Source organism: Eleutherodactylus coqui, chromosome 12, assembly GCF_035609145.1.
Source record: "Eleutherodactylus coqui strain aEleCoq1 chromosome 12, aEleCoq1.hap1, whole genome shotgun sequence".
Classification (NCBI taxonomy): Eukaryota; Metazoa; Chordata; class Amphibia; order Anura; family Eleutherodactylidae; genus Eleutherodactylus; species Eleutherodactylus coqui.
This window is the reverse complement of record NC_089848.1, coordinates 45,427,769-45,445,667: the sequence shown is the minus strand read 5'-3', so window position 1 is coordinate 45,445,667 and position 17,899 is coordinate 45,427,769. Positions and strand designations below refer to the sequence as shown.

General features: G+C 46.3%; 1 protein-coding gene across 1 annotated transcript in view; it reads right to left on the bottom strand.

Annotated features, from left to right (window-relative positions):
• OSBPL10 (oxysterol binding protein like 10) overlaps positions 1-6,897 on the bottom strand; it is a 361,435-nt gene extending 354,538 nt beyond the window's left edge. Inside the window, exon 1 of the mRNA XM_066584791.1 lies at positions 6,311-6,897. Within this exon, the coding sequence (XP_066440888.1) occupies positions 6,311-6,588 (278 nt within the window). The 5' untranslated portion in view covers positions 6,589-6,897. The remainder of the gene's footprint in view (positions 1-6,310) is intronic.
• Positions 6,898-17,899: the final 11,002 nt, after the last annotated feature.

Sequence of the window (17,899 nt, the reverse complement as noted above, 5' to 3'; positions counted from 1 at the left end):
AGGAACGAACAATAAAAAGCCGTTAAGGTTTCATCAGGACATCGGTGGGGGTTACAGCTCTCAGATGCCAGCCAATGCTTATCCAAGTGAGTGAAGCTGGAGACCAGGTGAAGGGTGCCATCCAACCACCGCCCGTCACTTCTTGGTGATGGTTACTAACTTTGAAAAATGTGATAAAAATATAAGAATCACCGAACAATATGCCTTCTGTCTTATGGAATGGGAGCGTCAAGATGTGCAGCAGAACCTAAGAAAGAGCTTAAGTCTCCTCTTTTATACAATATTTAACATTCCATTAAGTCTGCTAAATGTTTAACAAGCTTCTTCTAATAGCAAAACATTTACAAAATACTAATCAATTATGTATGGAAAACCCACAGCAATAACCGAGCCCCACTGCAGCCCTGCGGATTACTTGTGTGCCACACAGCCAACGCTATAGATGGAGATCGGGCCCCCTCGTCTGCTGCAGGGAGCCGCTGACCGGTAGCCTGTCATACATGGTGCACAAACTGCTCACCGTCGCCACCACACTTTCCTGTTTGTTCTATACATACAATGGCTGCGAAGTTAAAGCGACCCTCCAGTCCTGGAGAAACAAAGAGACCACACCAGCTTCTCCGACTTCCTAATGCTCGCTGTGCGTTAGTATACGTCATTAGTCTAGGGCCGCGCTCACACGAACGCTGCGTGCATACGGTAGAGCCAGATTCTGCATGCGGAATACAGTCCCGGCGGCGTCCACACATACCTTCTTTCTGATTCTTGAATCTGTACAGCGGACGGTCCGCGCGGCTCGCCATTGGACATGCGCAGAACAAATTTTTTTTTTTTTTAAACTCCTGCTTTTTCTGCAAAATCCATGGCCCGTCCGCAGTCAATTACTGACGGCCCGCGGGTCAGACGACGTCCATTGACTGCAATGAAAGCAGTTGGTACGGAAATCACAGGTAAATGGAGCATGCTGCTTTTTTTTCCTCCGCAAGCGGAAACCGCAATCGGTTTCCGCTCGTGCGCATGAAGAATCACTTTTCCATAGCATGTTATGGAGGGTTATTGTTACGGAACCCGGACGTGGACGCCCGCTCCAGATTCCACAGCAAAACTCCGCCTGTGTGGCCGCCTTATACGCAGTAAATAGCGTCAGTGAAAGGACATTGATTTTCATTGTTCCACTCACACTTAGGTATATTTATTGCATAGGTTTATTGCATAAAGAAGAACGCAGTAGGTTTTATTTTACCGCGTATTACATGCGCAAGAGCCATAGTCTCTAGGAGTGCATTTTTTTGTTTTCTTTCATCTTTTTTACACACGTTGCTAGCAGAGACGAGAAGGAAGAAGAAACCAGGAAGCCAGTGTAGGGCAGCGCATGTGCGCGCAGGCACCTGACACTGCGCTGTTCTATATGCTGTTGAAACAGAGATTTTTACGAAGGGTATTACCATATGGTTGTGTGGGCCCGGACTAACATTACATCTGCTTTGATTAACCAGTGTTGTCAACAGGAGCAGCGCTGACCAATCAGAGCAGCATGTAGTGTCTTAAGACCACCAATGTATACAGTGTAAAGTAGTCAGAGAAGCGTGCAGGATAAAAAGGGGGTTCAGTTTATTGTACAGGTCGTTACAGGTGCGACACTAGCAAGCGGAGGGTTTTTACATTATTTTTTTGAAACAGAGGAAAGTGTGCAATTTTTTTTTCCTTTACTTACCATTTTCTACCTATTTTTATTTATACTTTATCTCACTTTAGGGGACTTGAATATGCGATCCTCTTATCACTCTGATAATGTTTTGCAGTACAGAAGTACTGCAATGTATTATCACTCATCATAGGTGTGCTCGCTCTCTCTCTCTTTGTTAACCCTTTAAGTGCTGTAATCAATATTGATCGTGACACGTAAGTTTAATAGCCGGGATCAAACTGATCCCCACTGTTGCAGGGGAAGGGCGGCTGTCAATCACAGCCAGCTCCGGCTGCAGATGGCCCAGGTTCATAGCCAATGTCTTTGCTCAGTTATATACAGACATTGAACCATCACTTAGGGCTCCTTCACACGGATGTATTTGCATAGTAAAATTTGTGCACACAATATGCAGAGAACAGAACCCATTGATTTCAATAGGCTCATTCTTGTCAGCCGTTTTTGTGCCTCCATTGCGTGCACACACAAAAAAAAAAAAAGCCGCAGCATGCTCTATTTTGTGCGCATTTGCGGACCAAAGGCCCCATAGTCTATGGGAGGTGTACAAATGTGCACTCAATACCTGTGAAATTGCGCAATACGCTGTACAATTCAGAGGGGGAAAAAAAAACAAAAAACACAAAACAGCATATCTGCAAATCATTAGCCTTAAAATCAGGGCAGGGGTGTGTCCCACGCCCATGTGAACTGACCCTGCAAGCGCAAAGACTACAGTAAAATGCGCAAAAATGCTGTGTTTGCGGTGCAAATGCGCTGCACTTACGCAATCGTTTTTGCACATATGCTCATTTGGAGGGACCCTTAGGCTGGGTTCACAGGGCGGATTTGTCGCGGAAATTCGCTGCCGCAAATCCCAGGATTAGCCAGCCAAGTGGACGAGAGGTGTCAAAATTCTCGTCCACATGGGGCGGATAATCCGTCGCAGTAAAGCCAGGATTAGCCGACGCTGCGGCGCGGATTCACAGTACGCAGCATTTCAATTTTTTTTCTCCGAGCCGACTGCAACAAAAAAAGCATGCGGCGAAGCTGCAGAAATCTCACGTCTTTTCGCTGTGGCAAAACCGCAAGATTTCTGTGGCAAATCCGCCCTGTGTAAACCCAGCCTTAAAGGAAAGCGATCATAAACTATGAGCACCATAAGCGAAGTTATCGATTAGGTGTTGTGGAGTCCGGAGAGGCCCTTTTCATACTCACCCGGGCCCCCAGCAAAGTCAGTGTGTGTACTGAGCCAGCTGGACTATTCAGGAGTCTGTGCACACATACTCCCATAGGAATAAACAGGAGTGCGCCCCAAGTTTGCAGGAGCAAAACGCAGGATTGGGGGTGCGAGCGAGTATAAAACGAGCCTCTCCGGACTCCACATCACCTAAACCATAAGCACCATAACTTAGTTGATGACTGTTTCCCTTTAACTGAATGCCCCGTCTTATCGGTGTGCAGCCCTTACCTAGACGACCGGCCCATCATAAGGCTGACATTCCTTTTAATTGACTACCAAGTGTCAGCTATGACAAGTACATGCCGGCTCCCGGTAAGAGTGACTCATTATTTAGGGAACACAATTACTTGCATTGTCAGTAAATGAAAGGAAATTCATGGTTATCATGGAAAAATTGTCATTTTAACCAATTTCTCTGCTGATGAAATCTGCAAACCTTTTAACGTGCCGCACAGAATAAAAGTCAGAGTAAATTGAAAAAACACATGCATTTCTCAACAAATACATAGATTCGCTAATTTACCTGCAATGGTAGAATACTGACTGCAATAACCTCATACATTATTTATGGTGAAAACCTGGCTCTGTGGCATAACTTATGCCCAGTCTTGTGCATAGGGAGACAGCTGTCAATCATTGGCTGGAGGGTGCCGTGGGCGGGGCTAATTGCAGCTCATGAATATCGAAGACTAGTTCTTGGTGTGGTTGCTATGGTACTAATAAAATGCAAGTTTCTCCCAAACTACTGCACAGATACATACAGCAGACGTATCACTATAAGCAGTGTACATATCACTAACTGATGCTGCTCAACGATGGTGACAGATTCCCTTTAACCACATTCCAATCCACGGTCATTAATGTCTTCCTACATTCTGATTGAAGCTTGTATAGCTCCAATGTCAGAAGACGTCCGACAGGATATTCTTACCGTCTATTGCCAACCACTCCGCTGTCGGAGCCTCTCTGTCACACACACACTGGCTTTAGCCAGCAGATGGCACTGTTGTATAACAGCTAAAAGAGAAAGCCTTTTAGGAAATCGTGAATCCAAAATTGGATTGGAAAGGTTTAAAGGGGTTGTCCACTTCCAACATGAAATTTTAATGACAAACACATACAGGAGTACTTACCCGTCATCAGCCCTGGGGTCCTCCCGAAGCACCACATGACCCCTGTAGCTGGTCAGATTCTACAGAATCCCCGCTTGTTCTCCTGGCATCAGCGCTCACATACTGGGCGCCATGATGCCAGGAAATCGTAACTGCAATGCTGCGGCCTCCAATTAGCTGCATCAGTCAGATGGTGTCCGTTTCACAACAAAAGACCAGGAAGACCACAGGGCTGGGTTGCCAGGACTGGTAAGTACTACTGATTTATTACTTTAACCCTGGTGCATCTGTCTTTAACGTTTCATATCAGAACTGGAGAACCCCTTGAAGCATCCAGCCTCCACTGACCGCAGGGGGGGGCCACACATGAACTTTTGTACATACTTCCTTTGACAATCAGGGAGTAAATACACCTCCGGTTATCACAGATTGGGAAAGGGAGGAAAGGGGTTTTCTAGAACTATGGTCAGATTAGCAGTTGCACATCTTAAAAAGGAACCCCTGCACCTAATGAAGGCAGCTTAGCTCCACCCCATCCCTCCCATTGCAAACAGTGGCAAGGGGCAGAGAGGGCGCAGGAGCTCAGTGCATTGCCCACCTCCTCCCCCTGCAGAAAGGGACACTATATATTGGCCGGGCATAAAAACCCGGCCGATATACGGACATGTGAGAGCGTATATCGGCCGGACGATATAAGCTACCATCTGAGCTGGCTATGCCTCTCTACTCCCCTCTGGCTGTTTGCAATGGAAGGGGCAGGACAGGGTGGAGCTAAGCTCCCTCTGATTGCTGGCTGTGGACAAGGAGCGGGAGCTTATCTCCACCCCCATCCCCTCCCATTGCAAACAGCTGGAGGAGGAGAGGGGCAGGGAAGAGGATAGACAGCTCAGATGGCAGCGTATATTGGACAGCCCTAAAAACGGCAGCCAACATACGCCCCTATAAATAAGCCTTAGGCAGGCTTCTCACAAGTGAATGCGTATTTGCAGAACGAACTTTGCTTTTTTGCACGCGCATCGGCGTGTATATTTTGTTCGGATTCGCGCGTGATGCACATCTGTGAGCGGAAAAAATATGCACGGATACTTCCAGCTATTGGACTGGCCTAATAAATTCAAGATGTGTTGTTTTTCCTGCACAATTACACCTCTCCAAGCATATTGCACTTCTGTATTCCCCTTGACTTGTAAGGGGACTTATGGTGCGCAAACGTGCAGGAAAATAGAGCACGCAGCTGGGGTTTATTGCACGACCGAAATGCGGAGGTAAATAGACGCGCTTGTGAACAAACCCATAGGAATGAATAGCTTCCATTCGCTGCGTAGTGCCGGCTAGTACGCCTGTGTGCTTACAGCCTAATTAGGCATTGATTTACCCAGAAAACTTTATGCAACATTGCAGGAAGGGGTCTAGAAGTTTGTAAAGTCCTCAGTGTTACTTTCCACAATCTGCCAATGTCGGATTCTAGCAGATATATAGATGTGATTTTTTCTTATTTCATACGTCTTCGTTAAATGTGTGCAAATTATCTTGGCAGTAAAAGCGTCAGAGTGGAACGGTCAACTCTACTGATATACCAACTGAGGATTAGGACCCTCTTACTTTAGGATATACAGGAGGCCCATATTGTAGAACTTGGGTGACATGTCTTGGGACAGGGAGCGTTCACTTCCAGAAATCCAATAGACAGCTACTGTGGATCTGCCTTGTAAACAGCAGAGTATATTTTATATATACACACACTAGGCCCATACATACGGATGTGTTAGCAGTCATAACTAAACCCCCCTTGTCCGGTAGCCACGGCCCCTGGATAGAAGTTCTAGCAAGTCATTTTGATACATTTGGAATCTGTGTGTCTAAAAACAAAACTTGTATGCCATCCTTGTTGCCAAAACCAGTGCCGCCTGTGCCAATACTTGCAGATCCCTACATAACAGCCCGGCTCTCCCCCTGGCAGGAGTTCATCTACGTGAGCCCATAAAAAAGGTCAAAAGTCACTTAATTGTAGAAAGAAAAATAAAGTTTCCCAAACGGACTTCACCAACCGATCTCCTTAGACGCTCCCAAATATTGTGAACTATTTTAGGTTCCAATTAGAAGCACCCATACCGCGGCGCAGACCCAGGGGCACGGACAATCCTCGGCCTCCGTTAAAGGCCACATCCAAAAAGACAAGGTAATCACCCTACAGACTGGTAGCATCTACAAGGGGGCACTAGTCTATGCACATAGGCTGGCAGTGCCCAGGTGCTCTCAGCGGCCAGTTACCTGTTCTGCCATCCCTGGATGAGGTTGGTGTACTTGCTCAGCACCCCCTCCACGACTTGTTTCGGCTGCTGCTGGTCCCTTCCTCCCCCGCTCGGCTGCTCGGCTCCCCCGTCGGATGCCAGCGCCACAGCCTGCTGCTGGTTAACTCTCCCAGGTCCTGCCAGCAGTCCCCGGGCACCAGACGAGGGAGAGGACCCTGCAGAGGTGGCTCTGCTGCTGCTCCGGCTGCTGCTGTTACTGCTGCCCCCTCCACTGTGCTGCTGAGCCGCCTTGTCCATGGCCGCCGTGGCTCATACACGGTAACGGGCTGCTCCCTCCCTCAGTCTGCAGTCAGAGTTTGTGTGGAATCTCCTATGTCATGCAGCTTCCTGCTGAGCGCGGCGTCCATGATCCATGTGTGAGGAGACCGTCAGCTGCTCGCAGGGCACTGCTACATTTGTGCCTGTCAGTTCCTGGCCGTGAATGAGCTGTGCCCGCCCTCCCGGGAGCAGCCATGGAAGGCTCGTCATTCACTCCTCACAGCTGACTGCTCGTGTGTGTATGGCGGGAGGATCACCTCAGCCGTACCAGCAGCACACCTCCATGGCACACCGTGTACTGTGTGGTAGTCCTGACAGGACTACATGGCGGGAGGCTTACCTCAGCAGCACACCTCCATGGTACCCGTGTGGTAGTCCTAGAGGAATACATGGCGGGAGGATCACCTCAGCAGTACCAGCAGCACACCTCCATGGTACCCGTGTACTGTGTGGTAACCGTGCCAGGAATTCATGGCAGGAGGCTCACCTCAGCAGCACACCTCCATGACACCCGTGTGGTAGTCCTAGAGGAATACATGGCGGGAGGCTTACCTCAGCAGCACACCTCCTTGATCCCCTGTGTACCATGTGGTAGTCCTCGAGGAATATATGGTGGGAGGCTTACCTCAGCAGCACACCTCCATGACACCCGTGTGGTAGTCCTAGAGGAATACATGGCGGGAGGTTTACCTCAGCAGCACACTTCAATGCCCCTCCGTGTACTGTGTGGTAGTCCTCGAGGAATATATGGTGGGAGACTCACCTCAGCAGCACCCTTCCATGATACCCTGTGTCCCTTGTGGTAGTCCTGTCAGGGATTCATGGCGGGAAGCTTACCTCAGCAGTACCAGCAGCACACATCCATGCCCCCCCTCGTGTACCGTGTGGTAGTCCTGGCAGGAATTCATGGCTGGGGGGGGAGGCTTACCTCAGCAGCACACCTCCATGATACCCTGTTCCGTGTGGTAGTCCTGTTGGGAATTCATGGCGGGAGGCTTACCTAAGCAGCACACCTCCATGGTACTGTGTACTGTGTGGTAGACTTGTCAGGAATTAATGGCGGGGGGCTTACCTCAGCAGCACACCTCTATAGCACCGTGCACCGTGTGGTAGACCTGCCAGGAATTAATGGCGGGGGGCTTACCTCAGCAGCACACCTCCATGGCACCGTGCACCTTGTGGTGTGCACATTTTTGGGCACACAAAAAAAGAAAGATAGAACTCGCACCATTTTTTTGTGTATTTGTACACCAAAGTTCCCCATAGAAGTCAGTGGGGGAGAGGGTTGGGGACAGGTGCGTACGCAATACGAAATGCGTGAAATACTGGGCAATTTTGCTGGAAAAAGAAGACATCTGGAACTAATTAGCCATTTCAATCGGTGCGTCTTTGCCGCGTGCAAATGAATATGCCTCGCGGGAGCAAAAAGCACAGTAAAATGCGTGAGAAAAAAAGCAGTGTTCATTCTGCAAATACGCAGCTCTCAGACGCGTGCAGATACACTTACGCTCGTGTGAATCCGGTTTTAAGGTGCATTCATTCGGACATATTTTGGGATTCATGGTCCGAAAAACGCTGGTACAGCAAAATACGCTGATACCTTACGACAGTCTTTTGTTTTATGCGTAAAAAATGCACAATATCCCACTGATTTTGTGGGAATCTTCAGGTCTCCTGCATTATTACGCACACCTATTGATTGTAATGGGCTGTTTCTGTGTGTAATATGCGCCATAATAGGACGGGATGAGTTTTTTTTTCACTTGACCGAAAAATACACAGCTGTGAATGAACCCAATTGTCTATGTTCACTGCGTATTACACTGCATGAATACGTTAGTGTGGATGCACCCTGAGGGCGCATTCACACCGGCGACAGCGAGTCGCACACAAAAATAGAACATGCTGCAATATTTCCGTCTCACAGCATCACTGCAAGAGAAAAGTCATCCATGTAAATACACCCATTGCAAAAAATGGGTAGCATTTTTATGCAACACACAAAACTCGCACGAATTTCTCACCCGTGTGAATGCACCCTAAGGCTTCCTACACACGGGAGAGCACGATATCAGGCTGGGAAACTCAGCCTGATATCGTGTTCACCAAGGTGCGATGTCCCAGAGAATGCAAGGCGTTTTCGTATTAAAAAACGCCTACCATCACTTCAAGGAAGTAGCGCCACGGGATACATCGCATCACAAGCGTGATTCTGCGCACCTAGCTCACCATGTGAATGAGTTCTATGGCTGCCATCAACCACATTCTTTCGAATTCATACACAACGAGTTCATACACATGAGCAGTGTTTTCCTGAATGGCACCGCGAGGCAATGCAGGAATCAAATCACGGCATGTTCTATCTTTCTTTCTGCTCTCGCATCGCAGCGCCCATTGTTTTCAATGTGCAGCGGCCAGGGTCAAACCTTTTGGTGAGGGAGACAGTGGGGAGCAAAATGGTTGTGTCCTGATGGTTCTACCGTCTCTTCTTGTCACATCCCAAAACGCAGTCTGTCCCGGCAGCATGCGAGGGTAAAAGCTAGCAGTTGCTCCAGCAGAGAAATGATAGCTTAACTGTTCACGTGACGCCAGTGCCCCTTTCCAGTAATGAGTCAACAACTAAGCCAAATAAAGAGTGCACAGTCAAAGTGTAGTTTTAAAACCGGAGGCACACGGTTTTTAATGGATATTTCCAACTGCATTACTACAACAGTACAATTCTATTGGCACGTTTTCCTTTCACCATCTTCCGACACACTTGCGTTAGACAAACACTCTTTTCCTGAGATACCTGCGTCATCAGTCTCAGTTATCTGATGGAAGGTTCTGGGGCGAGCGCTCCTGACATGGAGAGACAAACACAAGTAGTCCTTTCTTACTTTTCCTGCCCTTTCCTCGCTGATCTAGTTACATTCATGGAGCCAAACACTCACACCAGACTTGTCCCCTGACTTGTGGTAGTGGAGTGGGTACTGTCCCTGTACTCTGTAGTTAAGCAGAGGAGTGTACAGCATTCTCTGCCGACTCCTACTCCAAGAACTGATGCTCACTTCAGGTCCCCTGAGGAGTTACATCTCAAAGCTAAATGAGACGAGTCCAGGCCTAACCCAGATGGAAGCGTCAGAGCCTCAGCCTCCTCCTCACATGTCTTCATTCTTCGGCTACATCTCTCCTTCTCCTCTTCTCCCCAACCGCTCTACCAATCACATCACATAGAGCAGGTTAGGGAGACCGTCACGCATACACCACCAAGATTGGTGACACTAACTGAAGACATTCACCCTGAAAGGTCTTAAATGACACAAAAACCAATGACCACGTAGACACAAATGCACAAGGACAAATCCATATGGGGTGGACAAGCGCAGAACCAGAGGTTCCCTAACTCTGGGCCAGTACAAATGGGGCCAACATCAGCATTGCACCACTGCTATGTGCATGCCATACGAGGTCTCCCATTGAAAACAATAGGAAAAACTCTGCGATCTTCCGCGGCAGCTGATTGCTTCTTCTCCGAAGTGATGCAAGACTGTTTTGACATTAAAAAACTGCCTTGCATCCGCGGAGAATTCATATGTTGGCAAGCGCGATATGGGGCTCTGATTCACGGCCGCATATCGCGCTCACCCGTGTGAAGTTAGCCTTAGGGTGTTTTCACACAGCACATCATCTTTACAATAAAGTTACGGATTTTGGTGTAGGCATAGGACCCATTCACATGGCCATATTTTCTGTTCATATTACATCTGTATTTTCTACGGACATAATGCAGACCACATACAACACCATTAATTTGCATTGGTGTTTTCAGGTGGGTTATTCTCTTTTTTTTTTTTAGAAGGCACCATGTTCTATTTTTGTCCATATTTACGGATAGAAATCACCCGCATTAAGGTCTAAGGAATCGCATAAAAAATGCAGCAGATACACATTTGCATGCATATTGACAAAATTTTTAATTCATGTTGCCAGGAGCCGGTGGGAAAAAAGTGACATAAATTGGGCCTGCTTGCATTCTTTTATTATTTTGTGCACATGAAATTGCAGTAAATACGGATGCAATACAGACGTAAAATATGCACACGCATCAAAAACGCATACAACACACATTCACGGGCTGTGAAAATGGTGTATTTTTAATGGACCCAAATTATGCCCAAGTGAATGAGCCTACAATTTTAGATTATATTCACTGTATTGCAATGAATGAAATCAGCTGTAAACGTCTGCGGTTTCTGCAACACCTGGGGCATTCTGCAGATTGGGAAATCCAAAGCATGCCAAGACCCCGCTACAGATTTTTTCTTCTGTAAATAGAATTTGTGAAAATGCCATTCCAGACATTGTGCTGGGTTTTATTGTAAAATCTTGGTGCAAACCCAAGGCAGGAGGTCGAGGCTCAGCTTCGGATTTCCGCCGAGGATTATGTGGCAAATCTGTGTCGGACTTTTCCATATGAACATAGCCTTATGGCATATCCACAACGCAATTCTTAAACAACGCTGTGTGAAACCACCCCTCAAGTTTTTTTTTCAAGATGTAAAAAAAAATCCTAGGAGAAAGATAAAGGTGTTGGGAAAAAAAAAATCACATTCCCCTTTCCAATTCCTCCCCTTCACTCGTTCATTCAGCACTCCGCCAATCTGTGGCTTAAACCAGCATCTGTGCATCAGTGACACATGGCCGTTAAAGCTAATAAGGATGCAGTCACATACATGCACAAAATGCTGCAGTATCTTCCACTGTTGAAATCCATATGACTAAGGCCATTTCACATGGCTGAGAAAGTTGTGCGAGATTTATGCGTTGCAAGACACACAAATCTTGCCCAAATATGAACTCCATTCAGTGCAGGGAAATAAAAAAAAACGCTACATGTCCTATCCTTCCGCATTCCTTGGAGAAGATCACCCATTTTTTTGCAATGGGACAGTAAAATACATCGCATGACGTGCGATGTGTACGTGAGTGTGATGTGAGGTTTCTAGAGATGAGCGAGCATAATCGCTAAGGGCAATTGCTCGAGCGAGCATTGCCCTTAGCGAGTACCTGCCCGCTCGAGAGACAAGGTTCGGGTGCCGGTGCGGGGGAGCGGTGAGTAGCGGCAGTCAGCAGGGGGGAGCGGGGGGAAGAGAGGGAGAGAGAGATCTCCCCTCCGATCCTCCCTGCTCTCCCCTGCAGCTCCCTGCGTGCCGCCGGCACCCGAACCTTGTTTAAGCAATTGCCCTTAGCGAGTATGCTCGCTCATCACTAAAGGTTTCCAATTGAAAACCATGGGATACACTTGCCGATCCACTAATGCGGCTGAAAGCAGCACCGGAGGGTCCCAACTTTACTGAAGTGATAGGAGGCGTTTTTGCCAGAAAATAACCATTGGTTATTTGAAAATGCACACTGGTGAGCACTATATCGGGACGCATTTCTTAAGCCCAATATTGCGCTCACCTATGTGTAAGTAGCCTAAAGGGCGGCTTCACATGAGTGTAAACGCTTAAAGGCACATGGTTGTGTGAGTTTTTGTGCAGTGAACGGCACATTATCGCACACATATCTGCGCTTTTTATTGTGCCTTTTGCACTGCTGGGGACCATTCACATCCACGCAGTGATTTAAAAGGCAGATGTACACCAAAATAGGGCATGCTGCAGTTTTTTTCCATGTGTGTGAAAGTGAAGATGAACCCATTGAAAAAACGGATTCTACTCTCTGCATATTGCACCTGTGTGAAGCCTCCCTAAATGTAAATTTTTATGTAAAATTGCTGGTAGAATGAAGCCATCTTTAAATCTGCGTCAGAATCCACATGATAGACATGCAGAATTTGGTGCAGATTCTTTCGCACTGCGAAATGTTCCGGTGTTTGTGAAATTACCCTGATTGGTTGAGCAATTATGTGAACGACGAAAGTAATGTGACCTCTGCAGATGCTTCTGGGATGAAAGCAGCAGCTCTGCTCCAGGTGGGCAGTAGGAAAGGCGAGTACGACGGGTTTCTTTCTTTTACACCTTCATCTGCCCCTGTAAAAAAACTTGGAAATCCTCTAAAATGTCCTATTTTAACGCCAGTTGTGGCTGAATAGAAGACAACAATGCAAGTTTATAAAATACTCCAAGAAACGGAGCAGGAAGATTAGTAATATGATTGTTGCAAAATGTAGTCCATTTTACCATAGCAGGGAAATACACCAAACAATTAAAAAGATGCGTGGTCTTCAAGCTCTATGTAATGTAGCGACTCTGACATAAGTTTCCATAATGTCCAGATCCTAAAGAGGTTTTCCAGTATTGAACTGACATGTCTACCCAGGAGGTGCTGGAACCGTAACCTGCAGATCTCGCATAAAAACACACAAACTGCTTCTAAACAGTAATAAACTAAAACATGGGAACTCTTTCTCTATCTAAATAACCTCAGGAAGGAGAACCTGCCTACACGCAGGCAATTCGTCCTGACAAGGACGTACCTGACCTCGTACCTCGGTCCTTAGTTAACCCTATATGGGACAGTGAAATAACATAAGAAACACAAAAGAAAATAAACACAAACTTAGCTTTGTGATGCAGCAGGCAAATAGTAGTTCCATGATTGAACTCTGGCTGAGACCACAGTCATAGCTAGACTGAAGATTCAACGGCAATTCAGTCCAGCATCAGCCATACTGAATAACCGTAACAATTACCCACAAGTGCAGCATAAGCATGTCTAACCTAATACCACACCCACGAGGGCCAGAAGATGGAGAACCACCTGCAAAACCTCCACCAGACTATCAGCCTGGCAGCAATTCCAAAACCACGGCAACACAAACCCGTTGGTGACCTATACTCAAGATAGGTCACTAAAGGCAGATTGGAATGGGCCCCCGCCGATCAGCTAATCGCAAGCTGCTGCTGATGTCCAGAACTGTCAAAACACTGTCTGTAGAGTGATGGCCTGATTAGGTACTGCAGCTCTCTCTCATTGATGTGAGGGTGAGAGAGCTGCAATACCAAACTGGACCTCAGCACCAAGGACGTCAATTTTACTGTTCCAGCCTTGTATTTTGGTTCCTTATCAGCTGATCAACTGGGTTCCTGAGTGGTGGAGCCCCGCCGATCTGCTATTGATGACCTATCCTAAGCTTAGCTCACCAATAATTTTGATCCTGCAAAATCCCTTTAAGGTATCTAACTGGGTGAATAATTGCTGAAAACAGCTAATTTGGGCAATAGTTGTTTCACGTACAAGCGGCCACTGACAAAGGAAGTGAAAGGCCAGGTAAAAATATACAGCTAATTAATACATTTGAGAACCTCGCTATTAGAAGTGGAAAGAAAAAACAACGACAAAAAATTAAGAAGGAAAGTAGAGGAGCAAGAGACACCAATCACAAACTAAAATGTTTCTACACAAATGCCCAGAGCATGGAAAACAAGCAAGGAGAATTGTAGCTCCTAACACAGGAAGAAAAATATGATGTCATAGGCATCACGGAAAATTGGTGGGATGATTCACATGATTGGAATAAAAGGCTTGAAGGATAAAACTTATGAAAAACAGACCTAAAAAAGGGAGGAGGTATTGCGTTGTATGTTAGGAAAATATTAATCTCCAGAGAGATTCAAGCTTCTTTCACTGCGGCAGAGGAATTATAAGGACTAGAAATACCTTTACTGTGTAATTCCCTTTAAAACTTAGCTTTTAATAATTTTATAAATTTAAAAATGAAAGGCTCAGAAAGGACAAACAATAACATATAACAAACACTATTTCCTATCTGGTTTGAAAGTTGGACTCAGATATGATTATTCGGACTAAGCGTTGTTCAAGAGCTGCACAAAAATGGTACCAGTAATAAAATAGGCCCCACCAAGTATATGTGCCTTCAATAGATTGAAATCCATCCATTCAGATAAGGGGATAGATTAACCCTTTCCAATCCACTGTCTGACCTCTAAAGATATTATGATTTAAGGCTGTACAGCTCCGATGTTGGAAGACAACCGTCGGGGTTCTCTTACTGTATATTGTGAGCCGCTCTGCTGTCGGAACCTATCCAACGTGTCACTTCATGCAGTACTGGCTTTAGCCCGCAGATAGAGCCGTTTTATAACGGCAGAAAAAGAGCAAGCCCCCTAAGAAAACTAGGATACAAATTGGATTGGAAAGGGTTAAGTTTAAGTGAGGCACAGTACCAGTGCCTTTACCTACTACTCAGCACTAGAATGTTCACAGAGATACTTCACTAACTTTCAATACATTGCTCTGATAATAGAAATTGGTTCACTAGCTCAACGCGTTTGTCAAAAGCAAAAGAAAAGTCAAAGATGCTATTGGATGCTTACAAGATGAAATTGGTGAATTGGTTAAGAAGAATGTTGAGGCCAAACTTTTAAATTCCTATTTTGTATCTGTTTTCTCTCAGAAAGTAGATGGAAAGTCAACTGATCTTCCCTGTGCTGTTGGGGAAATAAAAGAATGCAGGCTATCTATAAGCAGAGAGATGGTGAGAGAACACTTAAATAATGTAAATTAAGTCAAGTCTCAAGGTCCAGATGAATTACATCCTAGGATACTAAAGGAAGCAGCAGAAGTAATTGCTGAACCACTCGCCACAATCTTTGAAAAGTCCTGGAGAACAGGAGAAGTCCCAGAAGATTGGAAAAGGGCAAATGTTGTCCCTATCTTAAAAAAGGGAAGAAGGTAGATCCAGGAAACTACAGGCCTGTGAGCCTGACTTCTATACCAGGAAAGATCTTTGAACAAATTATCAAACAGCATGTATGCAAGTAATTGGATAAAAATGGAGTAATTAACCAGAGCTAGTATGGGTTTGTAACAAACAAGTCATGCCACACTAATCTAATTTCCTTCTATGACAGTATCACCGACTGGGTTGATCAGGGAAATGTGGTGGATACAGTTTATGTTACGCTGTGCTGCTGGGACCTGTAGTACTAGGGTTTCTAGCAGCACAGCTCACAGGTGTTGAAGGATTGAGCTGGCTGGGTGTGGTGATCTCCTGCTAGTCTATCCCCTGGGTCTTTGCTCACATATAAACCCAGCTCCTCCAGTGTTTGTCTGGTGTTCAGGGTGAGCAGTCATGTTACTTCAGCTGGCTGTGTGATCTGTGCTCTGTCCTGTCCTGTTGCAGCTTGCTGTGTCGTCTGTGCTCTGTTCTGTCCTGTTGCAGCTTGCTGTGTGAATTGTGTCTGGTGCTGCTGGACTCCTGGTTAGTGTAGGGACTAGCGGTATAGCCAGGAGCCGTAAAGTGGCCCGCTAGCTTCCACGTTTTGATCAAAATGTCAACTAATACCTGGTATTTATATATAGCTTATCACCCATTACTAGTGGTTGCATTTTGGCTGCTGTATGCTGTGTTTTCTGGCTCTGTGTGTCCTGTGGTTCTGTCCCTGTCATGTGGCATGTGTATGTATCCTGTTCTGGTGCGTGGTTCCTAGGATCAGCTGGGCCGCCCTTTATTGGGGCGATGTCCCCGCTCAGGTAGGGCTATGACTTCCTCCCTGTAGCACAGGGCCAGTTGTCTGAAACCCGTGTTTATCCATCTCTCTCTTGGTCACGATCGTGTGGGCCCCGTGCTTAGTTTGCCCACACGATCATAACAGTTTAGCTTGACCTTAGTAAAACATTTGACAAAGTATCTCATACCATGCATATTGAAAAAATGACCAAACATCGGATTGACAAGGTAACTTTTAGGTTGATTCACAAGCAGCTGAGTGATCGTACTCAAAGAGTGGTAATAAATGGCTGCACATCCAAGTGGAAAAATGTATCAAGTGGGGTACCTCAAGGCTCTATCCTAGGCCCAGTGTTGTTCAACATTTTTATAAACGATCTGGAGGAGGGAATTGATGGGAAACTGATCAAATTTGACGACGACACAAAGCTAGGATGGATAGCTAACATTAGGGAAGAAAGGGAGAGTATTCAAAAAGATCTAGAAAAGCTTGCACAGTGGGCAACGACTAACAGAATGGTATTTAACAAGGAGAAATGCAAAGTCCTGCATCTGGGCAAGAAAAATGAAGAAAGCACATACAGAATGGGAGGAATTGGGCTAAGCAGCAGCACATGTGAAAAATACTTGGGTATACTCATAGATCATAGACTGAAAATGAGTCAACAATGTGATGCAGCAGCCAAAGAGGCAAACACAATTCTGGGATGTATTAAGAGAAGCATAGAGTCTAGATCATGTGAGGTCATTATCCCCCTCTACTCTTTCTTAGTCAGACCTCATCTGGGCACTCCACTTAAAAAAAAGCCATAGACAAATGGGAGCAAATTCAGAGAAGAGTTACCAGGATGGTGAGCAGTCTGCAAATCACGTCCTATGAGGAATGGTTAAAGGATCTGGGAATGTTTAGCTTGCATAACAGAAGGCTGAAAGGAGACTTAACCCTTTCCAATCCACTGTCTGACGTCTAAAGACATTCTGATTGAAGGCTGTGCAGCTCGGATGTTGGAGGGCGTCCGGCAGGGTATTCTTACTGTAGATTACTGGCCGCTCTGTTGTCGATAGGCCCCTCCAGCATGTCACATACCGCAGTACTGGCTCTAGCCAGCAGATGGCGCCATTGCATAATGGCAGAAAGAGAAAGACCCCTAGGAAGCACTGAATCCAAAATTGGATTGCAAAGGGTTAATAGCTGTCTACAAATATCTGAAGGGCTGTTATAGTTTAGAGGGATCAACCCTATTCTCATTTGCACAAGGAAAGACTAGAAGTAATGGGATGAAACTGAAAGGGAGGAGACACAAATTAGATATTAGAAAAAACTTTCTGACAGTGAGGGTGATCAATGAGTGGAACAGGTTACCACAAGAGGTGGTGAGTTCTCCTTCAATGGAAGTGTTCGAACAAAGGCTGGACAGACATCTCTCCACAGGTAAATTCGGGCTCATGCGGATTCTCCATGCAGAATCCTGCAGCGGGTCCCTCCTTTGCCGCAGACATGAGGCTAAAAAATAGATAATACTCACCTGTCCAGACGCTGCGGGTTCCCGTCCGTCACAGCCGGATCTTCTTCTTTTCTGCCTGGCGGCGTGCCTCGCGCATGCACCGTGCACACTTTTCTTTTTGAGCTACTGCTTTCCCACGGTTCCGCGGCACAGCACGAATACAGCTGCGGGTGTGCCGTGGGACCAGACGGCTTCCATAGACTTCAGTGATATCCCGCACAAGCGATCCGCGTGCCAGGGAAAAATGACATCCGTAGGTATTTACTTTGCGGGTGCTCAATGATTCCCTATGGGCGCGGATCCGGCGTGCGGGACAGCTGTGCGG